At 39.1% G+C, this 21,151-nt stretch overlaps 1 protein-coding gene across 2 annotated transcripts in view; it reads right to left on the bottom strand.

Moving 5' to 3' along the window:
• Positions 1–21,151, bottom strand: part of PDGFRL (platelet derived growth factor receptor like) — a 601,289-nt gene that overhangs the window by 309,687 nt on the left and 270,451 nt on the right. For both annotated transcript variants that reach the window (XM_044062414.1, XM_044062415.1), the window contains exon 3: positions 12,238–12,383. In XM_044062414.1, coding sequence (XP_043918349.1) covers positions 12,238–12,383 — 146 coding nt within the window. The remainder of the gene's footprint in view (positions 1–12,237; positions 12,384–21,151) is intronic.

The following is a 21,151-nucleotide window of genomic DNA, read 5'->3' as shown; positions in this document are numbered from 1 at the left end:
TTTTAACAAAAAAAAAAAAACAGGTGGAGGTGATATGATGGGGATTAAAGATAGTTATGAGACCTGTGGTTATTACATGTTCAGTGATAACACCAATACTGTAGATTGTGTAACTATGACAATAAAGACAACCCTGGAACATATAACAAATGTTGGGAGTATATAGACCGCCAACGTCAGGTGCCGATGACCTGGAGGGATTCATACATTTCTTGAATGAAACACAGGAGGGAAGAATAATAGTGGCTGGGAACCTTAAATTTACCACAAACAGACTGGAATAATATTGATTCAACAGCAATAGTAATGAAATTATTTACAACATACGTTGAGGAACAACAATTGCTTCAGATTGTAAAAAAGCCCACCAGGGAATGGAACATACAAAATATTGTTTGTGTTCCTAATGAAATGACTGTTGCATCATGTCAAGTTTTGCCACTGTTGATGTGCAGTGAACCTGGGTTATAAGGGTCGATTTGTTGCTAAATAATTCTTCCAAACTTAAATCTAAATCAACACACAGAAGATTAATAACATATTATACGGAACCAATAACTGTTATTATGTAAAACTAATTGGAGTGATGCGTTCAGTAGAAAAAATGCAGAAGAAATGTAGAAAGTTTTGAAAGAGAAATTATTTGAAGGCAAAAAAAATGTTTAACACCAGGATCTAGACACACACCTTCAGGATGATATTCTTCCATAAGAACAACATACTTGATTAAGGTGAGAGAAAAAAATGTATAAGAAATGGAAAAGAGGCTGGACTATTGCTTTGAAAACTGAAATAAAAAAGATGGACAGACAAATTAAACATAATATGAGACAAAATCTAGAAAAAAACTGAAGAAAAGTTATACAAAGACATTGAGCATAACAGGAAACCATTTTATTGATACATAAGATGTGGTAGGAGTAAAGACATACAAATTAATAAAATGTATGTGGATTCTAAAATTTATTCTCAGGCACAGCAGATTATAGGTATATTTACAAAATCTTATGCAAAGTGGATAGCTCTGCAGAGGGGGTGACATCAATGTAACCTCAGATATTGAAAACAAATTAGATTATATTGAAAATTAACTAAGCAAACTAGATCCAAACAAAGCAGACAGAGGAGAGAGAATTAGTAAAAACAACCTGAGAACACTTCAACATGAATTTAGAGTACTATTATATCCGTTACTTACTTGGTTATATAAATATGGGGAGATTCCTCAAGATTGGAGACATATTTTTGTTAAACCTGACTTTAGGAGAAAGGGGAGTAGGACAAACACAGAGTTATACAGACCCATAAGTTTATTTTCATATTGAGTAAAATAATGGAGAAGGTTATATTGGGTAAATTATTGTCAGAAGTAGAAATTTTGGGACTTGAAACCATATATCAGCATGCGTATGTTGAAAATAGATCTATTACCACCTGTAACATGATGTTCTACAAGAATATAATCGTTATTAATGAAATATTGTGCTGTGATATCATTTATATAGAATTAACCAGCATTTGATAGGGTCATTCATAAAACACTGAGTAATAAGTTAGAACAACTATGTATTGATGTACTGTTTATAAGATGGATAGCTGCATGGCTTAAAAGAAGGACAAGGCAAGTATCATAAAATAAATGTACAGGTGAAAATCAAGGCTACAATCAGAATGTCCAACAGGGCAGTATTCTAGGCCCGTACTTGTTTATATTGTATTTTTCAGATCTATCTTTTTCATATGGAGTGTCCTACAATCAGTATACAGATGACTTGAAAATGGGTAAACTGATTACACGTTGCAGATAGGGCATGCCAGCAAAAGAATTAGACTAAATTGACCATTTTGTACAGGAAAATAATATGCTAATAAATATATCAAGAACTAAGCATATAACATTTGAGAGACATAAATTGAAAAGTAAACATTTAATAAAGCAAACAGTGATTGGAAATGTAGAGTCATTTAAGGATCTGGGTATATGGGTAAATCCAGTTTTGAGTTTTTCTAATTATATCAACCAATTGGTTAATGATAGTTATAAACTACAGGTTGTATAACAAGATTTATAGAGTCTAGGAAATTAAAAATAATGAAGACATTGTTTGTTAGTTACATTAGACCCAAACTTGAGTATGGAATAACAATATGGAAACTTTATAAGAAGACAAGCATGAGTAAACTGGAAAGAGTACAGTGGAAATATACCAAGGGCATTCATGGATATGAAAATTTAAGTTATTATGAAAGACTACAATATCTGAACATATACAGTGTCTCATATAGATATTTAAGAGGAGACCTTATTCAGGTATATAGAGCATTTAGAGACAACTACCTCTGAATGTTTGGGGTTATCAAAATTAGTAGAGAATCACCAGACAGCCTGTGTAGATTCTGTAGTAATGAGAAGTGTACTAATTGGTTGTCTGACAGAGTAGCTGATGCATGGAATAGATTACCAAATTACATTAAAGCAAGTATTAGACTAGCTATTTTTAAGAATAGCCTGGACACTTATAATGGGAACAACTGTTTTCATACATTGAAAAGCTAGAAGGGCACTGTTGTCCATGCTTGAAATCTCTGTATGTATGTATGTATGTATACATTTTATCTTACTCATATGCAATACTTGCATATGAGTTTAATCATTTCTATCTAGTCTTTACAGCTTCATTCCTTACCATGGTTAATTCTGCTGCTACAAGTTGTGTCTTCTGGCGATGACTCTGTCTGATTCTAACAGAATGAAACCATTACATGGGTATGCATAGGTTGATAATTTTACATGCAGCAATGTTACTTTCTGTTTGTTCTTAGCTTCATAGGTTTTCACTTATATGATTGTGCGTGCTATCCTCTGCCTCTTAGCTAGGGCCATAGCACATTGTGCATGATTATGTCTACCAGGCTCAACCATTGCTGATGGTTCTTCCTCAGATTCCTCATTTGTGTCTGCTGGAGCTGCTGACCTTGTCTGCGGTGTAGGGAACTGTGGTCCTTGACCTTGTTGCAGCTGTTTCCTGAATATATTGGCTGAGGTGACTGGATCATACTGCAAGACACCACCACAAGTACTTAGGCATTCAAACCTTGATTTGAGCAAGTCAAATACATGCTCATAATATTCCTGGCTTAAGTGTGGGCATCCTTGCTCAGTGGAGTTGTGTGGGTTTATCACGGGTGTCATGAGCCAAGGTTCCAGTACATAACCTCCATCCCCCATTAGATGCCACTGTGGTAAGTCATCCCAATCAAACATAACATACAGGTCACAGGTGTGTCAATTGTGTGAGTCATGAAAACTGCCAGGGTTACCTGCACACACATTATAGTTGATCCCTTGGGCACTACACACTGCCTGACAGTGGATAAAGTGAAATAATTTCTTGTTTGCACCTCATTCCTTGTTCCCAAGGTGGGGGGGGGGGTAGTTTCCTGTGTGTGCAATCTGTGGCCTCCAGAACCTCATGAAAGTGCACTATAACATAGAAATTGTGCATGGTTGTAGTCCTCTCCTCTAGGATATGTGGAAACCATATATGATCACTTACAGGCTGTAGCACTGCATTTAAAAACTGATGCAATTTTCTAGAGGCTGAGGCCTATGACAACACTGATATACCCCCTGTGGATCTTTGAAAAGTGCCTGTAGCTAGTGTACATAATGCTACACGTACATTTGTTTCCACTGGGATGGGCCTTTCATGATTTCCCCAGGGCCTCAGAGAACAGCAGCAGACGTTGCAGTTTCCTGAGTTATCAAGGTCCACCCTGAAGCACTCTACACTTTCTGTATCATGAAGTCCATGATAAGTCAAATGTGGTCAGAAGAACCTTCTCCTTCTAGGCTGTGTTCTGGCAGCAGATGCAGCAGCACCTTGTATTAAAGCCTGTTGCACATACAAGTTAATAACAGCTTCAGCAACCCCTAACATTTTTTCTGTGTGTGTGTTCGTGGTTATATTACAAAGAGCATTGGAAATTAGCATGGCATGTACATGCATGGTTTATAAATTCCTGAATCCCTCCTTCATGTTGAATTGCTTCATTAACATACATTTAACCTACTTATGCCTTCATTAGCATATTCTGCTGCTTACCTTTGTTTTGAAGGAGGGAACAGCATGCAGAGTTGTTTAATAAATGCCAATTAGCATGCTTAGTGCAGAGTGTAGGTGTTCATGAAATCTAGTCCTTGCCTTTTATAAAGTCTTTGACTTGACCTCCTCTGATATTGTATTCTCTAATATTTTAAATATCTTCATAATATATCCTAAAGGCATGTAAAATAGCTTTTCTGCCAATCTGTTGTGTCCTGCAATTCAGTTAAGTTTAGAAATTAATATTTATGTATTATCTAAACCATTCAAACCACAGGAGTTACAACATATAGTGATAAGCTTCATTTTTTAAATGGCTATTGATATGTTTTATTTAAAATGTGCTGATATGTTTTGCTGAAGGTATTAACCATATCCATACATACATATGAATCCTCCGTTATATTGTTAGTGCAATGAACTGAAGATCTTTTTGCAGACACACACGCACATGCATGCACATGCGTATACATGCGCATACACACACACACACACACACACACACACACACACACACACACACACACACACACACACACACACACACACACACAGGTACGATGTATGCTTGCCTACAGCCAAATTGGGGGAACTCCTTTATCTATTGCATGCTTTTGGGGTGCTTTAGGAAACCAGAACTCATGGCTAAACTTAGGGAGGACTTCCACACTCTGCACAGAAGAAGCCACAGGCAAGAATTCAACCAAAGTCGAGAGCTGTGAGATAGTAATGCTGTTTATTGCACCACTGTGCCGGTGATCAATAGCTGTCGCACACATCCCGCTACTACAGACTACCAAAGAAAGCCACTTACTGCTTGAAGTGCTGATGTTTGACTGTGATGGAAAGTGAAAAAAAATATCACCAACTTGCACTGCTCCACCCCCCCCCCCCCACACACACACACAAACACATGTGCAAGCACAAGCCATGGCAAAACTAATTTTACACTGATATTAATAAAATTCACTACTACTGAGTGACTTTACTCCTGCAATGGCAGATCAGTGACCGTTGTTTAACACTGATTACACAACAGCAGGGTAAGTCATTTTCATCTACAGATGACCTCCACAGTTATTTATTTATTTATTTATTTATTTTATTTATTTGCAGTTGGTTTACCAGGATAGTCCATTGGGCCAATAAGAACCCATTTTCAATGGATTCCTGGGGAGAAAAGCTCCAAAACAAAGGTTACAAAAATATTACAGCAGTTTACAATTTCAAACATTTGTAGGTTAAAGACAAAAGCCTTAAAACAGTGGTAACAAAAAGATTACAGCAGTTTACAATTTCAGTCATTTGTGGGTTCAATACAAAACAAAGATTAAGCAGTTACAATGCAATTTTTAGGTTTCATTTTGTAGAAAACCAAGATTTAAGCAGGTGCAATAAAATTTTTTATGTTAAATTTTGTAGAAAAATAAAGCATTGCTGTAGTAAATATACAGTTTCTTGAGTGGAATAGTAGGATTAGAGAATTATAAGATGTCATTACAGTTGGCTTATTATTTGGTGTCTGGTAATATATGATATAGTTGCCTGTAGGAAGTGGAGAATAGGCTATGAGAGGTGGGAGCAGGAGCATTCCCATGAGGATGTTAGATGTCAGTGCAGTGATTTTTTTAAAAGCAGGGAGGTTGGTGGTGATACGGATGGAGGGAGGAAGGAAGTTCCATAGGCATGCCAGGGCAAAGGACAAGAGGTTTTGTCCTGGAGAGTGAAGGGGTTTCTACAGCTCTATTAGGTTTTGGTTATTAGATCTTAGTAGTCTTTGTGGCAGGTGCAGTTTAAAGGTAGAGCTGAGAGAGAGACAGAGGGAGGGATGAAAAATTAGTTTGTGACCAAAAGTGAGCTGAGTATAGGAGAGATAGTTGGGAAGCTCTAGCCAGTTAAGTTTGTGGAGAGATGCACAGTGATGGGTAGATGATTTGTGGCTAGTGGCAAATTTGGCAATTTTATTATAACAAGAGGACAGTTTTGTTTTGAGAGATGATTGTAGGTTTGTTAGGAAAGGGGCACCATAAAGGAGGGAAGGGATGAGAAATGTAGTAGCGAGAGTGAGCTTAGTAGATGTAGTGAGGAATCGACTGTGTCAGTAGAGCATGCCAAGTTTTTGGTGGTTTTTTTATGTTTAGTTGTAGGTGGCTATTGAATTTAAGCTGGTCATCAATCTGGACTCCTAGTAGTTTGGTTTCAGATACCAGTTCAAGCAGTGTGTTATTCTGGCTAGTGATGGAGAATAGTTTTCTATCAATGGTGTTGGTTTTTGAGGGGGTAAATACCATAAGTTTGGTTTTTGATGCATTGAGTGCTAGATGATTGTCCTTCATCCACTGTTCTGTGGTAGAGAAGGCGTCATGAGTCAGTTTTAAGAGAGTGGGGATGGATGTGGCTGCACAGATAATTGTAGAATCATCTGCATATTGAATAAGTTTAGCATGAGGAATTGAGTGGAAGAAATAATTTATGAATATATTGAAGAGGAGAGGACCCAAAATGGAACCTTGGGGAACACCAGTGGGTGTGTTAAGGAAAGAGGAGATGGCTTTTTTCCACTTGACAGCTTGTGGCCTGTTGGAGAGATAGCTGGTGAACCAATTGAGAGAGGAAGGGGATAGGTTTAGGTTAGATAGTTTAGTTAGGAGAAGGTTGTGAGAGATAGTATCAAAGGCCTTAGAGAGGTCAAGAAAGAGGGTAGATACAGTAGAGCCAGAATCTCTGGCTTTATTTACAGTTTCCAGGAAGGAAAGGAGGGCAGTTATGTTGCTGTGACCGGGTCTGAATCCGTGTTGTGTGGAAGTTAGTAAGTCATTATCTAAGAGAATAGGGAAGGAGTTGAAGATGGATACATTTCTCTAGGAGTTTTGATATAGGAGAGAGGATGGCGATGGGACGAAAATTAGTAATATCATTATTATTGCCTCCTTTGTGCAGATGAATGATGAAAGCCCTTTTCCAGAGTTTGGGTACAAGCCCTTCTTGGATAGAGCAATTGATTAGGATGCTGATGGGGAAGGCAATGGCTTCGGCAGCTATGCTGAGGAAGGATGAGGGAATGTTATCGGGGGCAGTGAAGCATGGTTTTAGCTTTTGCAGGCGTTTTCTTATGGTAGAAGTAGGAATGGGTTTTAGGGAGAATGGTGGGAGTTGAGAGACTGGAGATGAAGGGGGTGACAAGAGGGGGGATGCGGAAGTAGGGGGTGAGGTGTTATTAGAGAAGGATGAGGTTAGTTTGGAAATAGAGTCTATGAAAAAAGAGTTGAATTGGGTAGCCAGATCTATATCTAGTGCATTTGGGTCTGGGCTTGGGTTTTCTGCTGAGCCAGGTTTTAGGAGGGTAGTGATGCCTTTCCAGAATTTTTGAGGATTGGTTTTGTGGTTGTTTTGGAGTAAGGAGATGTAATTCTGTCGATCTGCTATGATAAGCTTTTTAACTGTATTGAATTCATTAAGGGTGGTGGGAGTTTTGTTTCTTTGGTAATGTGCTCAGGTTTTGTCTCTAATTCGCATGGCAGTTAGTGTGTTTTTTGTTAGCCAGGGGGCGGTATTGTTTCTTATTCTTTTGGTTTTTATGGGGGCAAAACTATCCAGCAGTTTTAGGAAAGTTGTATTGAAGTGTGCAACAGCATTATCCAGGGGTAGAGTTTTTAGGGGGTTCCAATTTATTGATTTTAGGGAGTCTGAGAAGGTTATTGGGTTGAAGTTTTTTAGGTAGCGAGTGCTGGTGTAATTATGAGTTACTTGTAATGGAGATGAAAGACGTCTGGTGAAAATGGGAAGGTGATCACTGAGGGAATCAGGAAGAGTTCCACTATCAGTGTATTAGTGGGGGTGAGAGACTAAGATCCAGTCTAGGGTACTGCCACTGGAGAAGTCTTTAGAGGGCCTGGTAGTGAGGTTGATGAGCTGAGAGTACTTATATAGGTTGATGTTTAGGGTGTGTGTAGGGGAATGAATGGAAGACCAATTACTATTTGTGTTTCCCATGATACTAGTTTCATTACTGATATTGGTAGAAAGCCAGGATAGGATATCCTCAAGTACTGAGATATTGTCTCCAGGGGGATGTAAAGTGAGGCTATGCAAATGTGTTTGTGTTTATTTAATTGAAATAGAGCTAGTACTAATTCTGCATTGGAGAAGTGAGGAATGGGTTTGTTATAGGGAGTAATGGATAGGGTGGATGAGTAGAGTAGAGCTACCCCACCACCCTTTTTGTGGGCCCTGTCTTTTCTGATGATAGAGTAGTTTGGTGGTACTATTTCAGCATCTTTTATATGAGGTTTTAACCAGGTTTCAGAAATAGCTAAGATGCCAGGTTTGTTGTGGAGAAGCCAGGCATGGAGGTTGGGGATTTTGTTAGCTATGCTTTGGGCATTTAGAGAAGCTAATAGGATGGATTTAGATGTAGGGGACGTGGTGTTTGGGCCTGGGTTAGGGTGTATATCTCCAGACAGAAGTATGGTTGTTAGGTGTTGGATTATGCTGATGAGGTGTTTGGATTGCCTTGTTTGTATGTTGTATATTGTCAGGTTTGTGTGGCTATTGGAGGTTAGAGAGGGGCTAAAGAGTTTATAAGTAGAGCTTAGTTTGTAGTGAAAAAATAGATGGATGTTAATGGGATACAGTCCAGGGGAGATTGAGACAAATGAATGTAAGTGAGTTGAAGGGAGTGAACTGGTTGTGTGAAGTAATGGTGTGTGATTTGTGGAGTTGGGCTGGGTAAGATAGTGGATATAAGTAAGGTTCAGAAGTAGTAGTGGTTGGATTGAGAATGATATAAGTTTTGTAAGCATGTTGAGGCTTTGATAAAGTAGAATATGCAGTGTAGGGAGAAGGGTTAGAAATAGATATTGTGTTGTTAAATATGAAGGGAGGTGTGAGGAGATGGATTATAGGGGGAGGGGGTAGGAAGAAGATGGTGGTGAAAGTGGAGGGGTGTGATAGGTAGAGAGGAAGTAGGAGTGGTTAGGGAAAGGGGAGGGGTGTAATAGGTAGAGAGGAAGTAGGAGTGGTTAGGTGAGTAGAAGTGTAGATGCTCTGGGGTGGGTGGAATTGAGGGGGAAGGGTAGGGGAGCAGAGTGATCCCACAGGGCGAACGGAGTGGGAAGAGACAAGAGGAGGAAGAAGCAGCCAAAAGAACAATCAGTGAAATGCAGTGTATGCAAGGTTAGTAAAGTTGTGAGTGGGTATAGAGTTTAGGAAAAGTGGTAGGGGGTAGTAGGGGGATAGGAGGGTACTAAAACTAGAAGTAAGAAAAATAGTGGACAATAATTAACAGCCACTTCTAAGACCTGGAGCTGTGAAGTGGTTAGGCTATGAATTCATAGGATAGGTGTGAGGAAGGTAGGACTAGGTAAAAGTATCACCTGGTGGACAAAAACTATATAATAGCAGGTGAGTTTGAGAGGGAGAATTCTGGTCTGGAATAGAGGTGAGAGAGGCTAGCAGTTAAAAGGAGGGTTATAGTATTACAGGGGAGAGGTTTGCTAGCTATAGGGTAGTAAGGAATATGACTGCTGACTGTCCTGGCTGGGGAGCGAGCTTAGAGCGACCTAGAATTAAATGCTTATAAATATAAACATTACTGCCCGGTGTAGTAAAGGAACATACTTTCTCGCTTTATTTGAAAAGTAGAGTTGAGGGATCAGAGGCAGTATGAGGAAACAGCAGGTTTTAATGGTTCCTTAGTCGCCAGGCCAGAAGAATTCTATATCCAGGGACAGGATATGGAGCCTGGAGAGCTGGGTACTTTAGGATGGGAAGAGAAATTTCTCGCTTTCTTTTAAAAGTAGAGTTGAGGGATCAGAGGCAATATGAGGAAACAGCAGGTTTTAATGGTTCCATCAATTGCAGCCACTTTGCTGACTCTGCAAGAAATGGCGACAAGGATAGAAATATTGGAGATAATAACGGGCCAACATCAGGGACGTATTTTCAGCATTGCTCTAAAACTTAATTGCTACAATAACAGATTTTTGCATTTGCTTGCATTTTTGAAGAATATGAAGCCTGAAACTCAAATGTCATTATTTACTGACTAGTCTTTAACTTTCATTCTTAATGATTTACTGGGAAGCCATGGCATAGGGATACAGGATATTAAAAATGTTAGTTGGACAGACTTGGCAATGAAAATGTATTTGTTAAAACAGAAATCAGAGGCCATTTACTTTTCTGGTAGGATTCCTACCTCTTAAGTAAATAAAAAACATACAATTTTCCTTGCTGTTAAGCAGTTTAGCCACCCACAGACTACCTAAATCTCACTGCATGCCATGGTTTGAAAAAAAAAGCAAAAAAAAAAAAAGTAAAAAAAAAAATATGTCACACTCTCTAGCCAGCTGATACTGTTTAAGGGCTAACTTGCCGAGTCAATGAGACTTGTGGGCTTGGGCCAGGCTGCATACACGCACACACTGAAATCCATACTAATTTTTAAACATTTTTCTCAATGAGATTTTCCTCTCGGATTCCTTCTCAAGGCACACTTTCTTAACCACAATGGGAAATACAAGTCAGGATCTTAGATGATCAGATGACCTTTCCAATTTAATCTCCAATTGTAACTGTGACTGGTTACGCTACACACACACACACACACACACACACACACACACACACACACACACACACACACACACACAAGCTTTTATGACTCACTATGGTTTGAAATTGGTAAAGGTACCACCAAAGTAGTACATAGTTGAGAAACTACCCCTCTTTTGGATCAATCATAACATAATAACGTTCTGTGAGATTTCTTGCTAGATGGTCATTTGGTTTTTGGTGGTACATTTTCCAATATTAAACCATGATGGGGGCAGGGATGGAATAATGGCTAAGGCCTTTTCCTCATAAATACAAGGCACAGGTTGATTCTAACCTGTGGTTAATAGCTACGGTTGTACTAGTCGGCAAACTAATAACCTAGTATTTATCTATGATAGAGAAGCTTTTTCTTGGGACCCCAATTTGTCCCACAGGTCAGCAAAGGGGAGGGGGCACCTCCCCTCTGACAAAGCCCATACCTACTACTAGAATTGAGGAGGGAGACATACATTGCATTACTTAACCAACCACATGCCACGATGTATATATAAAGTCTGACTGGACACTTTAAGGGATAAGGCAAGCTGCTGCATACCCCTCCTTTTCAGTTTATTGATTTTTCTCCAAAAAGATTTAGGGATTTGTAGAGTGTTTGCCTCTGTTTTCTAAAGCTTACTCTAGCCTTGTTTGTAAGCCTTTTGCTGTGTTTTCTAGAGGTAGTATCATTGGCAGTCATCAGGTAAATTTTTATTTTAAAATATGTTCCATGTTACCCTCCTTAGTGACAAGGCTTGTGTAATTTCTGATGTTAGTAAAATAACTGATGCAAGTTTTATTCGCCTAGTCCCAGGGGAGTGCACATATTTTATAACTGCAGCACCACATCTATTAAATACTATGGGGTGAATTGCTAGGCCCCAGTCTGTAGCCCTCTTCCTATGGCAGATAACATGGCCAGTGTATACAGTACTGATGGCAGTTCATCTATACATTGTCTGCACTGGAACTGTATGTCTGTCTCTCTGTAGTGTACTATATTACTGCTATCCTGCCTGCACTCTGGCAGAAATACATGGGAAGATCTAAAGCACAACATAATTACTGCATTCCTCCTAAACTTACTTGGAAGTTGACCAACTCCTGGTGACACCTCCTCCAGAATAGACTGCAGCAGTTTTAACAGATAAACTGTTTTGAATTTATCTTTTTTATAAACATTACTTCTACAATGGGACTGAAATGTCTGTGGTTATTCTTGGTACAATACATGCTCCTTTTAGAAGGATGTCATAGCCATCTCGTGTAACTGCAACCCATAATTAGAGCAAGAACATGCTTTTACTGTAACATGTATTTATCACAATAAGAAAACTGCCATTTTAAGAACTTCCATAACATGGTACAGAAACTTAAGTTGCATGAAACCACAGTATATTTAGAGAAATATAAATAATCTGTTCATGATCATTGTTTCGGAGAAAGAGAAAAAGGTGGGAATAGGATGTAAAGAATTCTGGAGGCTAGCATGTGTCTGAGATTAGGAATGCAGCTCTGGCCATCCAAGCAACTGTACCTGAGAAGAAAATGTAGGTGGAGGCGCTTTTGGATTCATCCTTGGTGCAGCCTGAGTCTTCACAAATCCAGCAGCTAAACTCGCCTGTATCTGCGGCTGTGCTGTTCTGAAGGACTAGCTGGCTGTACTTGTCATGCTGCTTTATGCTAAGAGGCAAGAAATTGACAAAAAATATGACAGTTAGAACAAACTCATTTTGTATAACATTTTATGTTCATTTTTCCAGAATATTCTTCACCATGTTTGGAAAGTATGGTTTTCCAGCTAGGTTTAATTGTCCTAGTGGTACAGTCAATGCAGATATCTTGTTGAAAACAGTCAGAGGAAATGGGAGAGAAAATGGTATATTTAGTTTTACCTGTGAACTAGTTAGATTTATTTTAATTTTCTTGGGTAACCCAGACCTAAATATATGTATCAGTAAAAATTGTTAGGAAAACAATAATAAAAAAGTATAACTTGTGAACAGGGAAAAAATCATAGAATATTATTAACCATAACCCTCCACAGCCATGATAAATCCAGAAATCAGTTTTAAAAAAAGGAAAAAATGACGATGGTGACAGTAATGATGACAACGACAATAACACTGATGGTGATCTCAGTGACAAAGGGCAAAGACTGTAAGGCCTGCCATTTACTGTATGTTTTCAGAAAATAAGAGAGAGAGAAGTATACAATGCTCATAAAATAGAATCAGAAGGACAATTTACTGTAATCAGCCAAGGAACTGTTAAATGTACATGAAAAATGCCGATTATAAAGCACTGTGGATGGGCTGGATGCCGAAAATATCCTGATATCTTTTTCTGCAGGAATGTCATATGACATCTTCCTTTACACCCTGATGGTACAGCCAAAACAGTATTATTACATGAAAGCCATACTGTCTTCTGCGAAGTTATTTGACACGTGCTTTCATTCAGACAATCTTTCTCTCACTTCCTGCTAAAGACATTTTACAATTCCAGGGAAGCCAGTACCTATCCCAGCACTCAGCTGGCAGCAGAGAAATTACTCCCTAGATAGGGTAATGGTCCACTATAGGATGTGCATGTGCACACACACACACACACACACACACACACACACACACACACACACACACACACACACACATTCACACACACGCACACACACACACACACACACACACACACACACACACACACACACACACACACACACACACACCCAAACTTACAACAACATGAAGAAAAATATGGTCAGTTTGAAGCATCATCAATACTTCAAAAATTGTCTTTTGAATTTGAAACATACCTCTCAACTTTAGATGAAACCCAACAAAATGGGGGGACAAAGGCCCAAAAATAGTGTATATTTTAAATACTACTCTTACAAACTTAGAAAGTTGCTAGAGTAACAGGGTTTGATTTAACAAACATTTTCTGAAGGATTTGAAGTCTGACACTCAAATGTATGTCATTTAGTGACTTCAGTCCTCAGATCATCCTAATGATTTGCCAGGAAACCACACATTTTATGAGGAACAGACCAAAAATGTGACCCAAAAATCTGGGTGTTTTGGGAAAATCTGGACAGTTGAGAGTCATGATTTGAAAGGGAAACTGGAATACCCTGTATAAACTCACATAGACTCAGAGAAGACATGCAGACTCTGCACAGAAGGAATTCTGGCCAAAACAAAAAACAAAGTAGAACCAAGCATTCTGAGGGAACAGTGCTGATCGCCGTAGCACTCTGCTACCAGTAAATGTCTTGTAACAGTATCACAAAGATGTCCCATGTACCAAGAATCTGAGGCCTGGAGATGAATAATACTCTTACTTGACAAAATCTAGATACACAGGAATTGGCAGTGAGATAAACTTTTCTCAGAGGTTGACCCTTTTTTCTTAACTCACTACAGTTAGGAAAAGCTCTGTGCCTTAAATGTTCTGAGATTTTTCATTGCCCCAATTTAGTAAGGTTAGCACCTGCACCACAATAAAATGATGTGCATACCATTATTATCATATTATGGTAATGTGGTGTGTGAGATGACCAACTGTACTAAAGACAGAGACCTGTGGGTTACTACTGGTGATGTTTTCCCTTCTGGAACAAATATCCATAACTTTAACAGTATGGGCGTTATCGAATAGCCAGTTACGTATCCAATAACCTATCTATGGATTAATCTTAAGCTGGGAAAGTTTGTTAATAATCCAAAGGTGAGAAATAGTGCTGAATGCCTGTGCAAGGTCGAGGTAGACAGTGTAGAATGTATGAACCCAACCAGGTTGAGTAGGCATGACATTCCTTTTTCAAAGCTGAACTGGTGTGTATTTATTTATTTACATTTGTTGACCGGGAGTGTCCGATTGGATGTAGGTCCATTTTGAGCGGAGGCCCGGGGAGAAAATTTCCACAGTTAAAATAAACAGACAGTAGTTACATTTGATTACATAGGGATTAACAATTTGATTTTGATTAACATAGCAATTAATTACAAACATATTTACTGATGAAGAACATAGTATATCAGTATGCAGGGATATAAGGTCACTTATATTGTTACAGAAAAACAAAGGCAAAAGGAGGCAACGGAACACGGCAATAAAATCCAAAGATATTTATTCCAAAGTAGATAAGTGTGAGCGCTTTTGCAGCTAAAGCCGCTTCATCAGACAAATAAAGTAAAATACCACAACACTTTTAAATAAGTAGTATCCAATCATAATTCATAGCCAATTAAGATCTACTTAAAGACATAGAATACAATAAAATACAATAAAAAACAGTTCCTCAATATTATTAAAAAACTAACATATACATATAAATATAAAAAATAATAGTCTACCTAGCTAAAGGTCTATTAGCCAGGATAGGTCTAATACAGATTTTGTCATTTAGGTCCTTCCTCGTATTAGCTCTCATCCTTATTATCCAGTCAAGTTCTTTACTCTCCACCTTATTCCTTCTACAGCCCCCCACTGCCCATTCTAACAACTTCTGTAACCATAAATTTAAATGAGTGTGAGAGGCCTGCCATCATAGCATGTTTAGACAGGGCATTGGTCTCAGCCTTCCTAGAGATGTCATACATATGCTTCCTCATCCTATCCCGTAGTCTGCTTGTGGTCATCCCAATATAAAAGGAATGACATAATACGCAATAGGCTAAGTAAACAAGATTCATAGTATTGCAACTTGCACTGACTTTGAAATGCATCTTTTTCACTGTGTCTGGATGCTCAAAGCTAGCTCCACTATCTTATAAGTGGCAGTAGTTACAAGCCCGACAGGGGTGTGTACCTATGGGTGACTGTATGCCAACATCCAACTCATGCTTAGGAATGCATAACATCCTCTTAAGTGAACTTTTATTCTTATATGTATAGCTGGGCACCTCTCCTACTATCGTACCCACTCTCTCATTAGACAAGAGTATATCCCAATGCCTAGAATAGATATCTTGTAAAAGCCTGATGTTACTGGCATAGGTCACAGGTATCCTTATTCCATTGTTTCTAGCCATTCTCTGCTTGAGAGATTGAGAAGGTTCAGAAAAGTAAGGTTTACCTTCACAGGTTCTTAGTCCAGAGACACGTGTTGTAACTATCCCAGCTTCTCTCTTGCTATATCCTCTGTCCAGGAACCTTTGTTCCAGTTGATCTAACTCATTGTTAAAAGTAGAGTCATCAGCTGTCAACCTTGATATTCTCAGTGTTTGCCCTGTTATTATGTTTTTAAAAATATGCTCAGGATGCATGCTCTGTCTATGAACAAATGTATTTCTGTGGCAGTCCTTCCTAAATACCTCAGTGGTGAATTCACCAGTAAGCTTCCTCTTGATCTTAACATCCAATAAGTCAATGGAATTAAAAGAACTATTAGCTTATAGTTTGAGAAAGTCAGTACTGCTATTAAGAGTGTCCAAGAAACAAATGAATTCATCTCCACCTCCCTCCCAAAGGAGAAACAGATCATCCACAAACCTCCTTCAAAAAAGTACAGTTGTGTACACTTACCATAAATGTAGATGTTTGAGTGTATTCACTGTTGCAATCATTACATTTGGGTTATCTGCTTGCAGGTAGCCCTCAGTTGGCCTGATTAACAAAGTCTTGGGTCCTGCATTGGTTGCAGTCTCTTCTTCCATGACGTCAGGTCGTCAGGGGTATAAAACATGCAGCCAACATCATTACATCAGTTTTTCTTGCCCCAGATGTCAGGTGCCCCCTTAATGGGAAGCAATTAAATCTATAAATATACAAGGTTATACCTCAAACAAAAAAGCAAATACACCAAAAAGCTTTTAAGTATTGAAAAGGAGAGAAGTGGTATAGCCAAATGAAGTCAGGGGGCTGGAGGGAGGGTAACCAGGACTGCAATAGTGAATACATTCGAACATCCACATTTATGGTAAGTGTACACAACTGTACTATGTTATTCATGTTTCACTGTTGCAGTCATTACATTTGGGTAGATTCCCAAAGCTAAGGATGGGAGGAGGAATTTAGATAGCATTAGGACCAGCTATAAGGCCCTGCAAAACTGCAGTGGCAAAGCCAGTTCTGGATTTAGAGAAAATTGGCAAATGGTAATGCTTGGTGAAAGTATGTACAGAACTCCAGGTAGCAGTTTCTAGGATGTCCCTGGTAGGTATGCCTCTGAGAAAGGCTGTAGAGGTAGATGCAGCCCTGGTTGAGTGGGATCTGATCCCCTGTGGGATACGTTTTCCATGGTGCTTATAGCAGAAGTGAATGCAATGGCCTATCCATTTGGGAATGGTTCTCTTTGAAATAGCCTTCCCCTCTGTCCCTGCAGCAAATGCCACCAGCAGTTGTTCAGATTTCCTTTGAGGTTTAGACCTGTCCAAGTAGAATCTAAGTTGTCTGTGCACATCTAAGGAGTGCAGTATCCATTCCCCTTTGTTCTGCGGATTAGGAAAGAAGGTAGGCAAATGAATGGACTGATTAAAGGCCACACTGGATACCACCTTTGGCATGAAAGAGGGGCTGGTCCTGAGGGACACCCTGTCCGCATGAAAGATGATGAAAGGCTCCACTGCCATAAGGGCCTGTAATTCAGATACCCTTCTTGCTGAAGTGATGGCTAAAAGGGAAGCTGTTTTCCAAGAAAGGAATTTTAAATCTGCAGTAGCAGCTGGCTCGAAGGGTGGAAGGGTGAGTTTCTCCAATACAAAGTTAAGGTCCCAGGCTGGAGTTGGAGCTCTCCTGGGTGGTCTTAAATTTTTGGCCCCTCTGAGGAACTGCTTGAGAAGTGGAAGAGAGAAGAGTAGAGGTTCTGTGTTATAATGAGCTGAAATGGCTGAGGCGTGAATTTTTATTGAGGAAAAGACAGGCCCTTGTAAAGCATCTCAGTTAAGTATTGTAAAATCTGAGGTAAACTGGGCACTGCTGTGCTCATCCCTTGAGACTAGTTCCAGGCACAGAATCTTTTCCATTCTTCAGCATAAGATTTTCTAGTACTAAGCCTCGTTGCCTCTAAAATGATATCCATCACTGGTTTATTGAGGGATGGTAAAGAAGAGCTTAGGTAATTAGCCAGGCTGCTAGGTTCAGTGTTTGAAGCTGAGGGTGCAGAATCTGGTTCTCCTGCTGAGACAGCAGGGTAGGAGTCTGAGGCAGGTGCCATGGGGCCAACAGTGACACACTGCGCAGGAGGGGGTACCAGTGTTGGCGTGGCCAGTCTGTTACAATCAAAATCATCCTTGGTTTGTCTTGTTTGATCTTTAGTAGTACTTTGGAGAGCAGAGGCAGAGGAGGAAAGGCATAAACTGATAGGTTTTTCCATCTGAAGGACAGACCATCCACTTTCCAAGCTTGTCTGTGGGAAGTCCTTGCACAAAATTTTTCTAATTGATAGTTCTGGGGGGAGGCAAAAAGGTCTATATCTTGGCTCCCCCATTTGCTTGTCAACATGTTGAAAATCCTTGGTTCCAGTTTCCACTCGTGTGGGTCCATGAGGGTTCTGCTTAGTCCATCTGTCAGTGTATTTAGTTTTCCTGGCAAGAATTGAGCTTGTAGATGTACTTGGTACCTCAAGGCTGTGTTCCACAATGCCATAGCTAGTCTGCAGAGGGGGTAAGGATGTGTACCCCCTGCTTGTTTATGTACCACATAACAGTGGTGTTGTCCATCTTTACCGTTAATTGTCCTGGAAGAATCTGGTCCTTGAAGGCTGTCAGAACATTCTGTACAGCTAACATTTCTTTATGATTGATGTGAAGGTGCATTTGAATTGGTTACATTTGCTCTGAATGCACTTCCCTGCCAGGTGCGCCCCCCCCCCCACCCCATGCATTGTCTGATGCGTCTGTTGTTAGGGTTTGGGCGGCATGGGGTAGGGTGACTGGTAGTCCCTTGTTTTGGTGGCAGGCCTCTGCCCACCAAAGAAACTCTAGGCATGGACAAGGAATGATATGAATCATTGCTTCTAGATCCTGAGAATGCTGACACCATAGGCTTTTTAGATACCATTGTAGTTTCCTCATATGCAGTCTTGCATATGGAATTAGAAGAATGCAGGAGGCCATGAACCCCAAGGCTTGTAGTATTTGCCTTGCAGATAGCGGGGTTTTTGTGACCATTTGTTTGAAGTAGGTTGTCAAGTGAATTTGTTTCTCTGGTGTGAGGAAAGCCATTTGGGAAGTTGTATTCAAGCTTGCTCCCAGGAATATAATTTGTTGACAGGGTACCAGGTGTGATTTATTTTCGTTTATGGTGTACCCCAGACAAGTTAGCACCCTCTGTACAAAAGCCAGATGATTCAAAAGTATGTCCTGGTCTTCTGCCTGAATTAAACAATCGTCCAGGTATTGGTATATTTGAATATTTCTTTGCCTGCAAAATGCAATGACTGGTGCTAGGCACTTTGTGAATACCCTGGGAGCAGTAAATAAGCCAAAGGGCAGTGCAGAAAACTGATAGTGCGTGTAGCCTGCTTTGAAGCGTAGGTATCTTCTGCAAAATTCCCTGATTCAGATGTGCAGATATGCTTCCTTTAAATTTAGTGTTGCCAACCAGACGTCTTTGCTTAGCGTAAGAAGCAACTGGTGAAGAGTCAGTATCTTGAATTTTGGAATCACCAAAAAGGTGTTTAGAGTAGGCAGGTCCAGGATAGGACGCCATGAATTGTCCTTTCTGGATACCAGGAAAAATCTCGAGTAGGAACCTTGTCCCTTTTTCTCTTCTGGTACCAATTGAATGGCCCCTATGCTTAAGAGAGAGAGAGTACTTGCTTTTGGGCCTCTGCCCACTGCTTTGGAGGTAGATCCAGCCAACCGCTTGGAGTTGGTAACGTGTGAAAGTGAAATCTGTAGCCTTGGGACACTATATTTAAAACCCATTTGTCCTGGGTAATGAGTCCCCAGTAATAGGAAGTGACTCGATGATCAACAGCTGTAAAAACAGATTTTATTGTACTTGCAAGCACTTTCGAAGGGGTGTCTGCCCCAGCTTCTTCAGACAAGTAATCATTGAAAACCCACACCTTTTATACAATCTCAACTAATAATAATTCAATTGTCGTGACCAGTTAGGTTCCTTAAGGGCATATAGCTACGTAAATACAGGCTAAAATTTTTTTTATACATATATATATATATATATATATATATATATATATACATATGTATATATGCTGCCATTGCATAATTCACTATATGCATTATAACATTTAAACATCTAGAAAACCATATTAACTTCACAGATAATCACATCATAACCATACTAAAACATAAAATTCCATATTAATAACTATATAACAATTAATAACTAAATAAATTATCATGAATTATTTTAAAACATTTTAAATATTTAAAATATTTTAAAATAGCTAACAGCCTTTGTGAACTTTTTTATATAAGTCTATTAATTTCGTGAACTAGACAGAATTGTAATATTTTCCATAATAGCAATACTAAACACATTACCCACTATTAAAATTGACAAATTGTAAATACATTATATCATCTACTCAAAGTTTTAAGCTTTAAAACGCTTTTAATTGATCCATACTCATTTAAGCCTGACGGTATGTGTGCAGCAGTTCTAATCTGCCACATCAGCTCATACTCCTCTAAATTCAGCTGCCATGGCCCCCCTCTCAAATCAATTCTAATTTGCTGTAATACAGTATATAAAAAGCTATGATCAGGGTTTTTGTTCACATGTTTTGCTAAAGCATTTAAGCTATCACCTCTGTTGATGCAATATTGATGCTCATAAATTCTTTGCCTGAATTTTCTTTCTGTTTTCCCAATGTAATATGCTGTACACAACTGGCAGGTTGCAAGATATACCACCCCCTTAGAGTCCCAATTATATGTTCCATTAATGATATATCACTTGCCTCTGATTATTACTTGTTTACCTAATTTTATAAATTTGCATTGATTGCAGGCCCCACATTTTCTCATACCTAAAGGCTTCTTATAACTATTCTTTTCCTCTAAAAGACACTTCAAATTTGGCCCTCTTCTATATGTAAACCCCGGGTTCGAGCCCAATTTCTTGCTCAACCCGCTATCTTCCAAAATAATAGACCAGTTTTTAACAAAAACTTCTCTTATTCTTTTATAGTCTATGGAATATGTGAATAAGAAGTTGAGACTCAAACTACGAGTTTGTGTTGTCAAATTAATGCTCTCTTGTCCAAAATTAGCTATGGAAATACTATAATTATTATTATTTAATAGGGGACTAAAATGTCCTGATCTTCTCTTGGCTTTTACTTCAATCATAATTTCATTAATAAATATTTCCGGATACCCTCTTCTAATAAACATTGTTTTCAAAAGTTCACATTCCTCCATAAAATCAGTATTGTCTGAAACCAGCCTTGCAGCCCTAACCATCTGTCCTTTAACTACAGCCCTCTTCTGATGGTAGGGATGGCAACTGGAGAAATGTAAAAAACTATT

The sequence above is a fragment of the Protopterus annectens genome, chromosome 2.part1 (assembly GCF_019279795.1).
Source record: "Protopterus annectens isolate FY-2018-M chromosome 2.part1, PAN1.0, whole genome shotgun sequence".
NCBI classification, from domain to species: Eukaryota; Metazoa; Chordata; order Ceratodontiformes; family Protopteridae; genus Protopterus; species Protopterus annectens.
This window is presented reverse-complemented; position numbering and strand designations above follow the sequence as displayed.